Source organism: Odontomachus brunneus, unplaced genomic scaffold (genome assembly GCF_010583005.1).
Source record: "Odontomachus brunneus isolate Ranch 3 - 2012 unplaced genomic scaffold, Obru_v1 Obru_scaffold_009, whole genome shotgun sequence".
Classification (NCBI taxonomy): Eukaryota; Metazoa; Arthropoda; class Insecta; order Hymenoptera; family Formicidae; genus Odontomachus; species Odontomachus brunneus.
This window is the reverse complement of record NW_022639459.1, coordinates 1,515,180-1,535,813: the sequence shown is the minus strand read 5'-3', so window position 1 is coordinate 1,535,813 and position 20,634 is coordinate 1,515,180. Positions and strand designations below refer to the sequence as shown.

General features: G+C 40.5%; 1 protein-coding gene across 5 annotated transcripts in view; it reads left to right on the top strand.

The window, feature by feature from the left end:
• LOC116840265 (longitudinals lacking protein-like) overlaps window positions 1-20,634 on the top strand; it is a 221,994-nt gene that overhangs the window by 55,714 nt on the left and 145,646 nt on the right. The window contains exon 7 of one of the 5 annotated variants that reach the window (XM_032806775.1): window positions 403-3,610. The exons of the other annotated variants lie outside the window; for them this stretch is intronic. Coding sequence (XP_032662666.1) covers window positions 403-911 — 509 coding nt within the window. The 3' untranslated portion in view covers window positions 912-3,610. Of the gene's footprint in view, window positions 1-402; window positions 3,611-20,634 lie in introns of those variants that run through there. 5 annotated transcript variants of the gene reach the window in all.

Below are 20,634 nucleotides of genomic sequence, written 5' to 3'. Positions count from 1 at the left end.
TATATATATATATATATATATATATATATATATATATATATATATATTTACATATACAGATACTATGCAATTATGTATTACAAATAAACAATCCAATCCAACCTAACACTGTGTCCCAACTGCATCGATTAATGTAGACTTTCAGGTTGCCTAGGTATATCGATTCAAAACGCGTGTGAGAGCGACGTGTACTCTTATTTTTACCCTGTAATCTGTAGTACGTATCCCAAATGTATGTGAATATCTGTTGCGACTTGGCATCGCGAGTCGATCGTGTAGATGACCGAAGAGCATGGACGAAAATGTTTATCTCTATCCCCGATGTCGTGCTTTAGATCGACCCCGGCGATCCCCTCGCTAGCCGCCACTAACTGCTTGCCCGCAATTCGATTCTTTTTCTAGATTCGCTTTACGGTCAGATGCACTCGTCTTACGTACACCAGGAGGTAGTGCCCGGCCGTGGCAGCGGTGGCGGCGGCGGCGGTGGCGGCGGAGGCGGCGGCGGCGGCGCCAGAGGCAGCAGCAGAGACAGCGTGCCCGCGAACACCTATCAGCCCCGAAGAAACATCATGAAGAAAGCGAAGGAGGACTCTTACATGTTCGTGGACTGCGGTCGTCCTCAGAGACCCGTAGCACCGATCGCCACGGCTCGCTGGCCGGATAGCGTGGTCATCCAGAACGCGAGGAAGAAGTTCCATTGTCCCAGGTGCAACAGCGGCTACAGCAGACTGTCCGACATGAAGACTCACTGCCAATTCCAGTGCGGCAAGGAGCCGCGCTACCAATGTCCGTACTGCACGAAGAAGGCCAAGTTCTCGTCGAACATGTACGTGCACGTGCGCCGAATGCACAAGGACGAGAAGCTGCAGATCATCGATCTCTACAAGCAGCTGTCGAGAGTCCGCTACTGAAGAGTGCTGAAACGAGAGATATTCGTCTCCGTTCGGACGGCTGAAGATGAGGAACAGTCTTCTGCTGTCAGGAGGCCTGACACCTCCTGGTGCGATCGATGAGATTGCGCGGACAAGCTTCACAAGTAGATTTCAGCCAGTGTTGGGTGTTGGTGAAAGAACCAATTCCCGGACACGTTCTAGAAAATGTAGTCTTGGACATTCTCATTAGTTTGGTCTTTACATACGCGGGAAAAAATTTGGTTGGATTAACCAAATATCTGGTGAAATATGAATAAACCAGAGCCCCGATTGAAGTTATCAGAATTCTGTTCAAGTTAACAAACTTGCAACCATTTACATTGAATAATTGCAAGTTCTGGTTAACCAGAATCTTATTAATTTGAACAGAATACTTCGACTGGAATTTTGGCTCGTTTATATTTTATTAGACATTTAATTAATTTAACCAAGCTTTTAACTTTTCCCGTGTAGATTATATGTATATTCAGAGAAAAAAATATTTGAAGAATAAAAAATATTTATTCGGTGGGTAATAATATATATTTACTTAAATCTAAATTTTTTTGTTTTAATAGAATAAACAATTGCTTTCATGAAAATGGTTTTAGGAAAATATATATTTATTCTCAATTTAAATAATCGTATTTAAAGATCAAACGAATAAGATTGTTCAGGATTAGTCTTTAATACTTATGTTATTTATTTTTTTTATTTTATTTGCCTCATTTTTTAATTTTATATACGTTGTTTTATTTATGTTATTTTTTATTTTATTTACCTTTTATTTTTTACCTTATTGATAAAAATTTTGTTAATTAAGATTAAGATGATCGATATTCAAAAAGTTTATATTTAAAAAGTTAATTATTCGTCATATATAAGATCACAAATAATTTTACCGATTGATGAAATGAATTATTTATTAAACTTTTGTGATAGATTATACAATGATTGATGGTTAGTTTCATTCATCGATTAAGTTATTCGCGATCACATATGTGACGATTGATTAATTTTAATGATTGACCTGCCAATTATTTCAGTTAAAGATTTTAATCGACTAATGCCCAACACTGATTCCAGCAGGCCAATTCTGCAATTTCTTAACGCTTGCGTTGTAATTATGACGCATGCGTTATGCGTCGTGGCGCAGGTATAATACATACCATAATAGCTGCGCAACGACGTTTAACAATAACGGTATTGTCGTTGAGGGTTACAGAAAAGCACACTGATTCGCTCTTCCGCACGGAGAAAAAAGTTTGATTGAGTTAACCTGACAGTGGACGAACTGAACGCGTTATCTGGTTGACCAAATAGCATTTCTGGTTCTTAGAACCTCATTTGGTTAATAAGCAAATACACATCATGATATTACTTTTATTAGCCCTGTATTTCTACTACATTATTCTCACGGAGACATTTTCGTTTAAACTTATTCAAAGTTTTCTAAACCGAAGTGTTTAAAGAATAAGAAATAAAATCCGTACTCTGTTTCCAAAAAACTGAATCTGGCTCATGAGAACCAGAAATTCTGTTCCTATATAAAGGGGATGCACACGCAAGAACGACAGTCTCAGGTCGTTCGAAGAAGTCTCCTGAAAAAGTGAACTGAAATGTTCACGAGACGCCGGAAACAAACTTATGAAGGATGCGGCACTAATTCGGAAGCCAAATCGAGTGTCTCAACGTACCGCGAATGTTTAAGATATCAAGTATCTTAATTCTTCTTGTTTCTTCCAGTCTTGTTTCTTCCATCTTGTTGTCTTCCAGTCAAAACGCGCGTTTTATTCGTTTAACGTCGGAACAATTCCACCAAACTTTTCTCACCGACGACTGTGTCGATTTGATAAATGCATTTGCGCAGGTGTAATCGTCAGAAATAGCCGCGCTACGACAGATATCAAAGCCGACAGCAGGTGAACGGAACAGCAACTCTGAAACGATAGAAAGGCTAAGCGCTCGTGTAAGAAGATACGTTATTGAAACCTACTCATTGCGTGCGTGTCGCGTTGTCGTGGACGCGTGTGTTCTCGTCTTTTCCGCGAGTTCGAGACTCAATAGTGGCAGTGACTCAACGAGTGCAGCTACCTGACGGGTTGACTTGGAAAATTTGTCGTTCACTTTGAGCAATAATTTTGTACCATCCTTTCCGGAAGATGCGCAGGTCTGTATCCTGCACATCGCGCTTCGAGTTATCGTGACATGTTTCATCGATATGCGAGGTGATGGTCTTTCTGTGAAACCGTTTTGCATCAGATATGCTGTTATCAAAGGGGAGAGAGACACACGTTGGACATGCATACGTTAAGTTGTTCCTTCGTATACATAGGATTATTTGTACAGACATGGTTTCATATAGAACGCAGTGCTGTACATATTATACAGATCGCGCGTTGACTTTTCCGCGCATAAAAGTGTTTCGTACGACATTCGGTTCGGTAAAGTCGGAGAGATAATTCACGTGGACATCTTTATCTCTCACTGCATTAGCCGGTAGAAGATGGCTCTCGTGTATCTCGTACTCCATGAAAGGGTCATCGATGCGTGTACATTAATATATATTAATAGATTAATTAATATATATTAGTGTACAGTGTGTTTCAATTCTGAGCTTGATTTGAATGTGAATAATTTATATGACACTCGCTCAAACGATAATCAAGTCAAAGGCACTAGTCCTGAATTTTTACTGTGTTACTCCTGCGGAGGCATTTACGTTTACACTTGTTCACAATTTGTTATCGGAACGTTTAAGGAATAAACTTTCTTCAAAAAACTAGAGAAAGGAGAGAAGCGATCCCTCAACCACCAAAGTGTTTTCCCTCATAATTTTTATCCTTATGACTAAACACACTGTTTCTTTTATAAAGGTGAATTAAAGCCAATCATTCACAAACGACAAAAGTAGAGGATCGTATTGCCGAATTTGTGTGACGTATAAATTTTTTTTAAACAGAAGTATCGCTTTTCTTTTGCCTGGACCTCCTATTTTTCGTTGAGTTTTTCGTTTATGTCGTATAAAACATGTATGGTGTTAATTAGCACGCGGTGCTTTTCACAGACATGAAAAATTTGTTGGAACTCGACGAAACTCAAAAGTCAGCTGTTGGCTTCAAGACGGAGCACACTAGTGAAAAGTGCGAAGTATATTTGCGGTATACCAGGCACTTTCGACCGGAAGAAGAAACGATTATTTTTACTTGGAAGATATTGTTTCCGGGAGAACAATCGCGAAATAATATTATGCGATAAGTTGAAATTAACAGAAATTTTTCCATTTAATTATATAATTATATAATTGTATAATTGTATAATTATATTTAATTATATAATTGTGTGGTTGAATGTAATTCAATTATACAATTATACAATTTAATTGTATAATTGAATGTATTTAAGTTTCAATACATTCTATTCCTCCACAATTGGCCTGCGGGGTCCTGAGCCAATATCAAGAAAGAAAAAGGAGAAGATCTATCTTATTCCCATTTTCCCGTTTTTCAAGTCTTCGTTTAATGATTGTTATAATAAAAAAAATATAACTGATAACTCGTAAGATTTATGTATTGTAATAATTTATTAATTGCTATAATATATCCAGCAATAATAACCACTGACGTGAAGCTTGCATGTACGATAATAACAAGCTGAGTAAAGGGACAATCGCGTGCGCATCGTGAAGAATCTTCTGACACTGTCACTTTTGTTTCCAGGTTTCTGTGCGTCCTTCAGGTGGGTGAAAGACGCAGGCGGCCATTCCCAGTGCGAGAACACGGTTAACGAGATTGTGCGTTTCCCCTGCGGAAATTGCAAGAGCGTCTTTAACAAAAAGAGCAGCCTGAATACGCACTTGAGATACGAGTGTGGCCAACCGCCACGTTTCAAATGCCCGTACTGCGATCTCATGTCGAAGTGGACTTCGAACGTGATGCATCACATACGGAGGAAGCACAAGGGTAGCCCCGTTTACGTGCAAGATATTGAAATACCCATTCAATCTTTGGAAGTAGAAGATACGACTGATAAACCGCATGAATTTAAATACGATGATAAACTGGAGAAGAAAACATGAAGCGGATTTTGTCCACGCAAAAAAGACAAGAAAACCTTGTTTGTGTGTCCGCGCTGCGAAATTCCTCGATGTGACTTACACCGATCATTATTGTGTACCAAATGTACGGGAAATTTATAAATTCTTATATGTTATATTACTTCTCTCTCTCTCTCTCTCTTTTTATAAATAAACATGCATTATAAATCATTGAGTCTGTATTTGTTATCATAAATCCTATTTTTTATATCAGTTCGTAAAACTGTTGTGTGACGTACAAATCTCTTTTTAACAGAAGTATCGCTTTTTTGCCTGGACTTCCCATTTTTCGTTGAGTTTTTCGTTTGTGTCGTATAAAATATGTATGGTATTAATGTCGTATGTATGTCGTATAAAATATGTATGGTATGTAATTAGCACGCGGTGCTTTTCACAGAGGTGAAACATTTGTTGGAACTCGACGAAACTCAAGTCAGTTACTATACCAGGCACTTTCGACCGGAAGAAAAAATGATTATTTTTACCTGGAAGATATTGTTTCCGAGAAAATGGAGAATCAATCGTGAAATATTATGCGACGAGTTGAAATTAACGGAAATTTTTCCATTTAAGTTTCAATGCATTCTATTCCTCCACAACTACTCCACAACAACTGTCATTTTTGTTTCCAGGTTTTAGAAGTACGCGCTTTAAGTCGGTGAAAAACGCAGACGGCTTGTGCGAGAATATGTTTAACGAGATTCTGCGTTTTCCCTGCAAAAATTGCACGAACACCTACCAAAGCAAGACCAGCCTGAATATGCACTTGAAATTCGAGTGCGGCAAACCGCCGTATTTCAAGTGCCCGTACTGCGACCACGTGGCGAAGAGGCTCTGGGACGGGATGCAGCACGTGCGGAAAAAGCACAGAGGCCGTCGCATTTACGTGCAAAATTACAAGGGCTGTATGATAAATCCCGTGTTAGGAGAGGAAACAGAAAAAAATTCTTTTAACATTCTTTTTACTTATTTTTCAACATAGTCTCCTTTCAACTCGATACACTTAATCCAGCGATATTCCAACGTTTTTATACCATCCAAAATACATGATTTGTCGAACTCTGTAAAATAGGCCTCTGTTTCGGCGATGACTTCCTCGTTTGACGTGAACCGCTTTTCGCCAAGACATTTTTTCATGTTTGGAAGTAAATAGAAATCGCAGGGGGCCAAATCTGGAGAATAGGATGGATGAGACAGCAATACGTAGCGTAATTCGACCAGTTTTGCTGTGGCGATTGCGGACGAATGAGCTGGTGCGTTGTCATGATGAAAGAGCACTTTTTTCTTCGCCAAATGGGGCCGTTTTCTCTTCAATTCAGCGTCGAATCGGCCCAACAAATCAGCATAGTACTGTCCCGTGATTGTCCTTCCCTTCTCCAAATAGTCGGTGAAAATGATGCCTCGCAAATCTCAAAAAACGGTGGCCATGATCTTTCTGGCCGATGGAACCGTTTTTGCCTTCTTTGGAGCAGGTTCGCCGGGTGAAGTCCACCGTTTTGACTGTTTTTTCGTTTCTGATGTGATGGATTCATATTCTGTCAACAATGACGAAACGCCGCAGAAACTCTTTCGGATTGCGCTTAAACATGTCTAAACAGTGCTCCGAAGTTGTCATGCAATTCCGTTTTTGTTCCACTGTGAGAAATGCGGCACCCATCTCGCCGATAGCTTTCTCATGCCCAATTTTTGGTGTAGAATATTTTGTACGCGTTCAATTGAGCTATTTACAATGTCAACAATCTCTCTGATCTTCTCCCGGCGGTTTGTTGACACGATATCATGGATTTTGTTGACCATATCTTCCGTAGTCACTTCAATTAGACGACCTGGGCACTCTTCATCAAAAACGGATGTTCGACCACGCTTGAATTCATTGAACCAATATCTGATGGTAGTCATCGAAAGTGCATGGTCCTTATAAACGGCATGCAACTTCACTTTGATTTTCTCACACGTCTTCCCATTCAAAAAAAGGAATCGAATCACTGACCGATATTGCTCTTTTTCCATGGTTACAAACAAACACAAACTTGTCCACTTTCAACAGTTATCCAAACAAAACTACTCGATAAATCTGTCTGAAATTTTGACTGGCGTCGTTCGGAAGATGGCGTTACAGTATACAGACTTTGAGTCAGTAACGTCATCAGTCGTTAAACACGGGTACTTATCGTACAGCCCTCGTACATTGAAACATCCATTTAGAATTCCCAATCTTTTTGGGGGTCTTTGAAATTTTAAGCGCCAAATTTTTTTGATAACTTGAAATGTACCCTTTTAAAACCAAAACGATTATTTTTGTTTCTATTAGCACAAAAGTTGTTTAGTTAATTTACGATCGACTAAAGAACATTAATCACAATATAATAATTAATTTTAATTATGTAATTTTTTCAAGTGCTATAGTGAAAAGATTGGCGAAGGTCCGCCGACTCCAGTGTGGTAACCACGTATACGAAAAATAAATATGCACAGCTAAGATTAAGTGTAATTTAATGTATCTTTAATTTATGAGCTTCTTTTGGTACTTTAATTCAATTTCATATAAAGGTCGCCATTTTTTTTATCTAGCCTTATCTAAGATTGTCCATAATTACGATAGACGTCAATGACAAACATTGTTAGTATACCGAACCGACAATTGCCGGTGGGTGCAGAATAGCGACTCTGACTGACTTTTATTCAGAGTCACTCGTCGATGTCGCGCCTCTGTCGCGACTGTCGCTCCCCGACGACGTTTGTTGAAGTTAAGTGTCTGAACCGTTGTATTTCTCGAACGTAGCCGCTGAGTTCAGTCGGTCGTGCGAAAGACGAGGATCGAGAAGCTGTAAAGTCTTTCTCGAGCTGATCCGAAATCATCCGACGATAGCGGATAGTCGCGCGCGCACTCAGGCACGATCTTCTAACTGAACCTTGTACTTTCAGTTTTCAGGACCGTCAGCAGAACGAGCGTTGGGTCTCTACGCTGTCCGAACTGCAAGAAGCTGTTTCTGAGACAGAAGGGATTGCGCGAACACCTCAAGTACCAGTGCGGTCAGCCACCGAGATATCAGTGCCCTTACTGTAACCATCGGTCGAAAATGATGTCGAATCTGTACAAACACGTGCGCTGTAAACACCAGGGCGAGTCTGTTTGGTGTATCGATCTGAGGCGGAAGTGATGGGAGCTCGGCGTGCCTTCTTTCCTCCGGTACTATTTGCAACGATACACTATGTCCGTTATCACGACAATAGCCGAACAGCCCGCTCCTCATGGATGCGGAACGACTAACAGGAATTCATTTTGGCCATTAATCCGCCAATGTCGATTCAATCTTAGCTTGAGATTAAGTCTTTGTCTGAATAAAGCTTATATACATGTGGAGGTTTGATCGATCTTGATGGAATTGAAGTAGTATAAGAACCAGGCGAGAGAGTGTTGGTAGTGAATAATATCTTGCAGTCGACGATGTATTTTTCGCGACACCAAGAGAGAGTATTACGTTCAATTAGGATGTCCAGGGAATATAAAAGATAATTTTTAAATATGCAGGATTGGTTCTCTCTCTCTCTCTCTTTTTCTCTCTCGACGATGGGAATTGGTTGAGGGAACCTTTGGCTGTGGACACCCGAAACAATAGACTATAATTGGAAACAATAGACTCGATATGTAAACAAGCTCTCAAGATGCACAATCAAAGTAGGAGAAATAAAGTCATTAAAGTTTCTAGTCTCGTTGCAGGACTTTTGATTGATGACGCCAAAAGCGAGAGAACGCATGCCCAAAATTCTTGCGCCCCATTTTCAAGTAAAAATATGTTTATATAAGAACATTATATTTATATTATATGTAAGAACATGGAAATTGCTTGGACATATTTGTAAAATGCTCGGAAAACTATTTCCTCCTTTGCCCTTGAAAGTCGCAATAAATAACCGTAAAATTAACATGACATACAATCCTCCTCTCTAATCTATCTTTTCTTATGATTTAGTCATTTTAATTTTAAGGCTATTGGACTGTCAAGAAAAAAGAACAGTTTTTAAGTATTTTACAGGCATGCTCGATGTGAAGTGTTCTTTCATTTAAATATCTTTTTATTTGAAAGTGGCACGCAAGTTTTAGCGTGTCATTTCTCGTCTCCTACATTCCAACGATCCAACATTGCTGCGGCGAGCACCCGCGAGAGTCTCAAGAGCTAGTCGCGAATATTAGTGGAAGTAATAATTTTTTAAACCACGGGAGAATATATGTATTTCGACATATGATCAGACATGCCCGGAAAATTTTTCGGATTTGCAACGTACATGATGAATCCACGTCAAAATTATCTCAATTATTTTAATATTAGTTAACCCTCAATACCAATTCCTAATCAAAGTAAACCCGGAAAATTTTTAACTGTTCAGATATATATTTTCCCATAATTTAAAAATCATTACTCGCACTAATATCTGCGATTAGTCCCTAATGGCCTTATTTCTTTTACTTTGGTTGTAATCAGAAATTTTTTTCCAGAGAAACGGCGCAGTGTCATTGATTCGTTGCATATTTTTTATATGAGGAACATAAAAAATATAATTTTTTATATGAGGAACATAAAAAGTATAATGATTGCTCGGAAATGTTGTGCCAAAAACTCGAGACGCTTTTTTCTCGAAAGCACGCTTTCGAAATTGATGTATGAGGTTTCTCGAGGTCTATTGAACTGATTGACTTCAACTCCTTCATATATCTTCAACAGTTGTGTATCGGAGACTCATACCACTACGGTTTTACGAAACAAAAATGGAAATTAACGAAATGGCGTCGGCGCGAAGTGGAAGTTGCATTTTTCTCACTGAAAGCAATTTGTCACGGAACAATATTAAGTCTTTTAAAATTTCAGGTAGTCCGAGGTATACATGCCCTAACTGAGCCTTGTACTTTCAGTTCCCAGGTCCAACAGCAGGACGAGCGATCGACGCCTACGCTGTCCGAACTGCACGAGCGTTTTTCTGAGACGGAAAGGACTGCGGCAACACCTCATGTACCAGTGCGGTCAGCTACCGAGATTCCAGTGTCCTTACTGTAGCCACCGGTCGAAACTGATGTCGAATCTTTACAAGCACGTGCGCCGTATACACCAGGGCGAATCGGTTTGGGGTCTCGATCTGAAGTGGAAGTGACTGCTCGTTCGCGCAAAACGTGCCGTTTTTCTTTCCGGTACCGTTCGCAACTGCATACAGTGTCAGTTATCACGACGACCGATCATGCTCCGCTCCTCAATGACTCTCACTGTCAGTAGGAATTCACTTTGGCTAATGAAAGCCGGATGTTTAGGTAGCGAATAGTCATTTCTTCGATAACAATGGTCGCAGTCGCTGCCAGCAACATTGCAATTGTCGTGCGGTTTTATGCTGAACGACACTAATGCTTCTCCAACGTGTTCACTAAACTGTCGCCATTTTTCCAGTGTACTTTTTATACGCTGGGCCACTTAGTGTTACGTGTTCGAAACGTGTAGACCGTTGAGTGCCGTTCGGAGAAATTATTAACGCAGGCGCAGCGCCTTTTAATCTGCTTTCTCTGCTGAACATAGTCGATTTCTACTTGTTTCAACTTAGCGATTATTTTCTGCGATTGGAGTATACTTTCAGGAAGAATGTGCCAATCAGAAGTAGTAATCGCTAAGCGCTCACTTTTGCTGAATGCAGGCAATGTCGACGATATCGATATTTTTCGTAACGTTACTTACAAAAGAGCGTCACGTTCAATGAAGATGGGCGGGAAATATATTATATTTAAAAGATAATATTAGCAGGATATAGGATCAATTCTCGAGGCTGGTCAGTACTTCCCGCACGTTTGAGATTGAGAAAATAGCTCAGCGTGTGCATAGACTTATGTTCATAAAATGTCTTATAAGAAGTTTTAAGACAAGATTTGAAGGACAGTTATATTTTCCTTTTACCCTCTTTTCCTTCTTACAGATTTTCAACTTTTGTCTAGTATGACCTTGTCTAGCTAGTCAGCTAGAATAGGAGTCAAACTAGACAAAAATCGAATGCACTAACTAGACTAAATATCGAACTATATAATAAACTGAAATGAATGTTTTTTTGTTTCTGCCTGATGACCTCGAATCAATAGAGATAGGCCCTTATTCTAAACTCTCTTTCATAGATAAATGTGACTGAAAACTAATAAGGAGGCTTATTAGAAACACATTTAGAAACTTATCTATGAAAGAGAGTTCAAAATAAGAGTCATAGCGTCGAAATAGAATCTCTGATCTGTCTTTCATACACTACCTGAGCAAAAGATAGAACTATACATGAGATTAGAGCATGTTGGAGAGATAAAGAGGACGATTCTACTTAGAGACGTCTTATAGATCGATTCAGTTTCTATTAGACTAGTGTTCATTCCAGTTTATTACACAGTTCAGTGGCACTAACAGGATATCCTTTTTTAGCGAAGTCTTCGCAGCTTCTTGTAGAGTACTCAGTCTATGCATAATAAGTCTACGCGTGTGATACATTGCCGACATTATTTTTCCATGAGAAATGATTATTCGCTGTCAACATCCTTGCACGACTCTTATTAACTGAAATGACTTCCTGTTAATTGAATACCTGAGAGCCTTAATAGTTTCGTTTAAGTTCGACCGATCTCTCGCTAAGGCTGCTACTCATGGATTCCATATATATCTCCAAGTGATCACTTAATACAAACCTCCTCTAACGCATACATGCCTGTGATCCTGACGATAATACTTTTTCTCTAACACTTCACTCACGCTCTTGCTTGTCGGGAACCGACTGTTTAGAGAGAGAAATAGAGAAAGATGGAGAGAAAGAAAGAGAATGAAAGACGTGTCGCGGAATTGATGAAGAACGTTAGTCGCGCCTTCCATTCCTCTCCTTCTGCTTGCAGACGAGATCTTTCCCTTCGACCGGCTGTTCGCTTTCGGCGAGGACGCGTCGCAGCTGCATGCGTTACGACGCGAACTCAAGTTCCCCTGTCCGAAGTGCAGCAGTGTCTTCAATCGGAAGAACAACTTGCAGAAGCATCTCAAGTACGAGTGCGGGCAGTCGCCGAGATTCCAGTGCCCTTACTGCCTATATCGCTCCAAGAAGACCTCGAATGTTCGCGCGCACGTCCGTGGTCTCCATCCCGGCTGCGACGTTTATGTCATTGACTTGACTTGCGTTTAACTGTTCAGCTGTCGGCACGCGTTGGATGGTATTACCTCGGGAATCGATTTGATGGTGCAAATTTCGAGGAACTACATCAAACAATGCGTGTATTGATCACTCTTCTTACTTTTCCCCGCGATAAACAATAAATAAATATATATATATATATATATATATATATATATTATATATATTATATATCATATATATTATACATATTACTTTTATATGTGTATATATATATATATATATTAGTTTGTGAGGGAACAAGTCATTCAATTCCCGTGCGTTGATTGCAGCATCCTGCTTCATTACGCGTCTAGTCTCACAAGGACAGAAGAGTGAACTATTAGAACACTGTTCTTTTTGTTTTATTTCGCGCTAAGATTTGTTTTCAGTGTGAGTGATTTTCTAGCCATTACATGACATTTCTACAGCCCACTGAACGTCATAAGTTCTACAAAGAAAATCGTTTATTTAAATATTTGTATTTTTATTCTTTCTATCGAGGTGAGAAAAATAAACAAGAGCTAGCAGCCCAATTTTTCACTAGTTTAGAATAGATCAGAGGACATGCGTTTCATAGATGTGCAGTTGAAGCACAAACTCTGTGAACTTTTCAATAGACTGGATAGTCTGGTTTGACAAGATTATTTTGTTAAAATTAAATACGCAATTATGAGATCAGTTTATTTATATCTGTATGTATTTGAACTCTCTCTTAAGCATGTATCATATTCTATATGTAATTGTCATAATAACACGTGTGTGCCTGTGTGCGTGCGTGCGTGTGTGTATGTGTGTGGGTGTGTGTGTATATGTATGTGTGTAGATTATTGCCAGATTAACGCATATAGATTATGAATTAATTACACTTGTTATGTGTGAGTTTATTACTTTCTTCATAGCGCGCTACAAGACAACCGCTTCTCTGTCCCTTTCTTTCTCTCTCTCTAGAGCCAGCTCTAGAGAGATGTCTAGTCGATCGTCAGTGAAGCTTCCTATGTCGGAGTCTTTTCCGAATCAACGGGATGAGAGAGAGAGAAAGCATCGTTAACCGGCTGCTTCGTTGCGAGATGTTCTTTCAATCTGTCTGTCTCTTCTATTCTGTATTACTACGTGCTAATCGATAAGAAAAAAAAAAAAAGAGAAAACAATAACACGAACGCCACAAAGCGATCGCCACGAGCACCCTAGCCGAACAGTGACGAGTCCCGAACGTTTTCTTGCAGATCTCATACACCTGGGCGGCTTCAAGATATCATCCGTCGGTTCAAAGACCCCGCCGTCACTTGACACTCGCTACGTAAAGGGCATGTTCCCTTGCCCCAAGTGCTCGAGCATTTTCAACCGGAAGAACAACCTCTATTCGCACCTGAAGTTCGAATGCGGGCAGCTGCCGAGATTCGGCTGCCCCTACTGCTACTACACCTCGAAGAAGTCGTCCAATATACGCGCCCACGTGCGCAGGAAGCACACCGGCTACAAAGTCGACGTGATTCATGTGCCGCCCGCGAATGTGCTTTAACGTCCCGACAGGAGACACCGCCGTTGACGTCAGCCAGGAAGCTCTCACCGGCGCGTGTTGAACTTCATTTCTCGTCGAGTCGTCGTGACGGTCTCATTAAACGCGTAATGTCTAAGAGCAGCTGCGGCTAAGCAGTAGCAGTAGTAGTTCGTCCCTCATTCGTGACGTCGCGAGAAATAAAACGCGCGCTCTCTCACGTGTTTAAGACTCATCGCATCGCGTTGACGACCTCGCGACCTAACTCTCGTTTCGTTCCAAGTCGCGTGGTGGATATCCGACTGAACCGATCTTTCAAATAAAGTCATGCACTGCCACTCTCTTCATGCCATCTCTCTTGATTCTCTACCGCTTTGTTTATCATTCATTAGTCCGACTGGAAGCGCGACGAACGCGTTCCAGCACAGGCACCGGTGATATATCTCTGCGCACGAGGATCATACACCTGCTTAACACCACTGCAACCGAAGAACATATGAAACACGCACGAACCGTCGTTCCCCTCCCCTACACCCTTGTGCCGTGCCCGTACTTGAAGATACCGTCGCGATACGGAGAGCTTTGACGCGAGCGGCGCGTCTGCTTTGTGTTGCAGGCCTGAATTACTGTATGTTCACCGCGATGCCGTCCGCCATGCGAAGCTATGTCCTCCAGTCATATCCGTCGACGATCACGACGACGACAACGACGACGACGACGACGACGACGACGACGACGACGACGATTACAGCAGCAACGACGGCGGCGACGATGCTCGGCGCGGAAAGGACGGCCTGGTTACCCAACAAAAAGTTCCCTTGTCCGAATTGCAGCAGCATCTTCAGCCGCAAGGGCGGCCTCATCTACCACCAGAAGTTCGAGTGCGGCCAAGACCCGCGCTTCAGTTGCCCGTACTGCGTTTACTGCGCCCGCCACATCTCGAACGCGCGCCGACACGTGCGTAAGTGCCATCCCGGCCGTGACGTGTACACGATCGACCTGTGCAAGCTGCAGCAGCGCGACCCTTGAGACCGAACGAGCCCCAGGACCGTCGTAACCGAAAAGCATCTCGAAGAGCGCCGAGCCGCGCCGCCTGGAGAAGAAGCACCTCGCACCAAACGTGACGAAGTCGCGCACCGCACGAAGATCTCCCGCCGACCTCAAAGTGAACGACGCTGCAGTCTGGAAGAATGGTAGAGACCGGAGATCTTTTTCTTAACGGGCGATATCGCTCGAGTTCGCCAAGAGTTTAGGTTGTACGTTATACGGACGCGAATCCTTCTTCTCTTTTTCAGGGACCTTGCGTTGGCCACCCCAGGCTTCCGTCCGCATCGGTTACTTTCGCTTCGTGTACCTCGGTCCGCCTGTGGTCGACTCGAAGAGAAGTCTCGCTTGGAGTTATGAGCGACGAAGATTTTGCAGCTATTACTTCGGCCCACGTCTTGAAGAATATATCGGCACAGACCCACCAGTGAAGATACTTCGTGGACTCGTTTTATAGGATGGTACACGACGGAGGATCAGTGCCAAATAGTGTTTCTCAATGTTAGACGTGACTTGAAGCGCGATTACTGACACTTGTTAACGGAGAAGGTTTGTAAAAGGAGGACACAAGGATTCCTTGTTGTTAAGGACAGTTAGTAAGTTCAATTCTTCTTACACGACATTTTGACATTGTATTTTAGTTACATGCGATTGCGAAGGACACTTAGCCACACACAAGTTCCGAGAAACTTCACACTGCATGGGGAATTATTGTATAAATAATATAGCATATATTATACACTTGAACATGTCACACACTTCTCTACATGTGCAATAATATTTTTTTCACGTCTCGTTAATCAAAAGCATCATTAATCCGAATATGCACGTGTCATTGAGCACCTTCGTGAGTGATTCGTCTGTAGAAAAAGATCAACTGAAATTTTATATATCGGTTGTTGTTGAATATACGTTTAAATTGATTACAATGGTTTTTACAAATCTGTATTGGTCGAAGGAGCACAACTTGTAATTATTGTGAGACAGCTAACGATCTCTGCTCAAATTATATTAATTTAATTTTTGTAATGGATTGGTATCTCTTGTATATTTTAGAAGCGAGCAGAGAATCTCCTAATAATTGTATTTGCGCCTCGTCATATCTCTTGTTGTGATTTGACTTTTGGAGATCACTCTCGTCAATGTTGGGTGAAAATTCTACTCGTGAGTAATGAGTAACAATTTTGGGCGCGCATTTGCAAATATACAGTACGTGTATATACAGAGCTCTGTATTAAAATACAGCTCTGTATTTACAGAGCAAGTGCGTATTTGACATAACTAATGCAATTGCAGGAACAGCTACGTGTATCAAGAGAAACGTACTGACGCATATCTTACATGTTTTACATGTGTTGATTTGTAAATGCGTGTTCAGGATCACGTTATCTGTTATTTGCGAATGCATCTCGCCCGACACTGATTTTTACTAAGGCTGTAAACATTGGGACAATTTATTATTTATAAATTATTTGAAATCTGTGAAAAAGACTTGAAAGGAGGAGGAAATTTTTATAATCATTATATGATTATATATAATCATATATTGTATAATCAGGCTGTGATATTCAGCTGTAATATATCAAGTGTATAAATTCGAATTTTGATATCTGAAGAGTCAGATTTGTTGGAATTTGTAAATTCAGATTCGAATAGTATTCAATGTGGGAATATTAGGACAAAGAATAAATTACGAGATGCACGAATTATGTGCCAAAATTGACTGAAATTGTACATTAATGTTACAAGGTAGGATTCACAAATCCGATGCGTGTTTACAGCTTTAATTATTATTGACGCTTATTACGTTGCGCATTAAAATCTACATTAAGTTTGTCATCTTACTTTGATGAAACTTTGTACATGGTGATCAGAATCAGTGATATCATCGGAATAATTATAAATATTCGTATACATGAAGGCAAGCTGAAGAATGTTTTCGAGAAACAGGAGGATGCAAAATTTCAAATTCTCAAATCATTAATTTTTTTTTATATCTCAGTAGTTTTATATCACGTAGAAACATATTTCATTCCATATTTTCAGTTTATCTTACGAGAGAAGTTATCATGATGCCGATGACATCATCGATTCCGCCATTACTTTGTACTACGGCGTAGCAATTGTGAAATAATATTTCATAAGAAATCTAATATCTTAACAGTAATTAAGGTCACACAATCCGCATAAAGCTTTTATTTGCACGCGTAGCTTAAATCCCATCAAGATTTCGATGTCTCAGGTTTTTTACGACTTTAAGACATTTAAGTATATTGAAGAGAACATTGTGATAGTTCAGTATTATTAATTTTAAGACGTGTTCTTTCATTTGAATGTTTGTAATTGTATCGTTTATTGCGATTTTTATAGATGATTTTAGAAGTCGCGCTTTGCACTGTGTCGACTTTCAAGAGTACAGTTGATCAGAATTTCGTAGACTGTGGGTGGTCACAGCTTGCTACTCGTTTGGCGGACCTTCGCTTCTATTTAGTGTCATTTCTCGTAAAAATCGCACTCTAATCGCGGGTTTTTACATGTACCAAATAAAACGCCATCACATTGAATATCCCGTACACCTTCATATTTTATTTCGTACACATCTCGGAATAACCTCTCGCCGATATTATGAGCCTCTTTATCGTACGATTTCTACTTAAACGCGTATATGCATTTACCCTAATGTGTATTTAACACCACACGCGAACAATTGAAATCGGAAAGTGCAGATCTTGTTTGGCAGACTAATCTCATTTGGCACAGTAGGGACTCCTCGCCATCGTGACTAACATATCGAAGGTGGCAAGAAGAGGACCTACAGGATCTAATCGATCAGTTTAAAGAGTGCGTTATCGAAATATGAACGAATATAGAGAATAAAACGAAACAAAGGCTTTTAAACAAAGTACTTTTAAACAAATTGCAGAAGTAGATTTGAACACTGAGAGAGAAAAGTATCTAAGAAATAGGAAATATTTATTCGGTTAGTACACTAATGACATTTATTTCTCTGCATCGATGCAAAGTGCTTTTTAAATAAGAAAATAGTTATTTTTCTAAAAAATGTTGCTTTTCATTAAAGCAATTGTTTAAATGAAAGAATTTAGATTTCAGTGAACGCGTCATCAGTTACCACCGAATCAGTATTTTTTTTAATATTTTAGGTACTTTTCTTTTTCTCAGGGTGTACTCGACGTCGCGAGTCTGTGGAGGCGCCTCCAGTTTGATGCTTTTTCCGACCTCAAGCTCGGTCTCGGCGTCTCGGCGGATTCTCACGGCGTGTAGTGTGCGTGCCGTCGAAAGGCTCCGACTACCCGAGTCGCGTCGAGTCTACCGCGAGCGAGTCGACGATTTCTGACAACACTTTCCTCTCGCTTCTGTTTCAGACTTCAGCTTGCCGACGGGCTTCGCGTTCACGATGGCGTGCGACGTGAGAAGGAAACCGCGGACGTACCATCGCGCCAGCGTCGACCGTAATTCTTCCGCCGCGAGGCCCAAGTTCCCCTGTCCCACGTGTTCGAGTGTCTTCAGTCACAAGAACAATCTTTACTATCACACGAAATTCGAGTGCGGCCAATTGCCGAGATTCAATTGCCCCTACTGCCATTACCGCACCAAGCACGTGTCGAATGTGCGCGCACACGTGCGCAGGAAGCACTTTGGCAACAAAGTGTACGCCATCGACGTGTGCAAAGCGCTAGGAGACTCTAATATCAAGGCGGTTTAATAAGCGTCGCGAGATCAACAGCTCTTTCCCCACGCTTGCTTCTTCGTCCGAAGGTGGCGGCGTCCTTCTCAAGGACGTGACTCGATTCTCCTCGTGAAGAACGCGTAGGAACGCGATCTCTTCCCCCGCGAGTATCCACGGTTGCATTGTGCGTCGTGTCGTTGACTGTACTGGTAAACGTAACTGGTAAACTGGATGATGTGAGTTATGGTATTCGCATAAAATTGAACGCGAAATTGCAGAGGCCTAATGTGAACTTTGCTTTGATTTTAGATTAATTAATATCAATTGGGGGTCGGTTGGTCAAATTGGTCAAAAAGAAACGAGTGACTCGGGAATTACTCGTTTCTTTCATATAATATTTTTGTAAAAAAAACATTGTATTTTATTAAAAACATGTATTTTATTGTAGTTGATCATTTTTTAATTATTTCAGAAGGATAATCTCTTGATTTGTGCTGTGTGTATGTTTGTTTGCTCGTATGTTCTCTCGATTTCGAGAGATATTGAGATGAAATGTTTTGTAGCTCGCTCAGTGTGTTATTACGTAGTCCAGTATGTTCAGTGTGTAATTTATTTACATTGTTCTTAGATTTGTCCGGATTTGTCTCTGGATGATCCGGAAATTGGGTAATTCCATTACTTTCTGGAAAATCCGAGAACGTCTAAAGATACAGGACGAAACTTTTATTATCGGACTTAAAAAAGAAAGCTTCTTTTTAACCGACTTCAAAACCAAACTTTTAATAAATAATTAACAAGTACGAAAACTTTTAACAAGAATAAACCGCCTTCAAACTATTTTGCAATTCAGTATAGAAATGTCGAATCAAACTTATTTCATACCTTCCGAGGTTTTCCCAGGCGGTTTATTTTTATTCAGTATCATTTTATGTCTTTCAAACGTTTTTATTTATTCTCATGGATGGCGGATGGGACGAATGTGCGAATATAAACGCACACGGAAAAAAAGAGATATGGTGCACATAATCAGAAACGTTTAGTTGTGAGCAACATAATTGCGTCACAATTATCTTCGCGTGATGGTAATATATACGGTTGATATGACTCAGTTACTTTGGTATATCAACTACATCAATGTAATTGCGTGTGATCTAGTTGTGGCAACCAGAAATTTATGGGCACAGCATATATATGGATATCTCCGTACATAGATACACTCTGATTGAACAATCAGATGTGGTCACTGTAATTCAGTAATTGCTCTGCGGTTGCAACAACCATATAATTAGTTGTGCTCCGTATTTCACTATTAATAATCTGGTTGACACAGCCAGATTTATATGTGGCCCAATCATACTGTTTTCTTCCGTGTACCAATTGACGAGTACAGTCGCGTCATTCTGCGTATTTTGAGTTTCGCTCGTCAACATGTACTCATTGTCAAACCCATAAACAGTCATTAGGATCGCTCATTACTTGTCTTTATTGTCTTCCGTGTAATGAAAATATCTATATACACATATATACATATATATATATATACACATCATTTATGCATATTTCTAAGAAAGCGATATACTGGCGTGTTCACTGGCCCCTACATATACATCCACACACACATACACACACACATACATACATACACACGTATACACGTAAATTAATGTATTATATGTAGAACGTATATCATACACTCTAAGAGAACAATCTCTATAGAGGGTAGCATTAAACGATTCGGAAGCGAGGTCGATTCGCGTCTTTTCCGTCGACTCACGTTTGTGTACGCGCCTTTTATGACGATGATTTCTGCCAATAGACTGCGTTATTTTGTACCATCCTTTTGTACCCTTCATCGTTTACTGTATTAATAAACGTAGACAGTCTGGCGTAATCAGTACGTGACTCATATATCAGGAGTTTTGTTCACCTCAAAACTCAATACACGGTGATGTTTCCTCAACGTTTTTCGAGTGTCGGCACGTCGGCCGTTAGAAAATTCCCGAGTCCTCCTTGGCCGCGACCAATTGTGTCCCTCTATGGATGCGCTCGCTTTGGGTGCTCATACGCTATAACCGCTCATAAACGTTACTCATGCCGTTCGCTTTAGCAGTGGCTTCCGACAATGGACAACCATTTTACCCGTTGGGTATCATTATACTGAAGTTGAGCATACTTATGACTAATAGTAATTTTGGATGAAGCATATCATAAGATGATACAATTTTTTTCA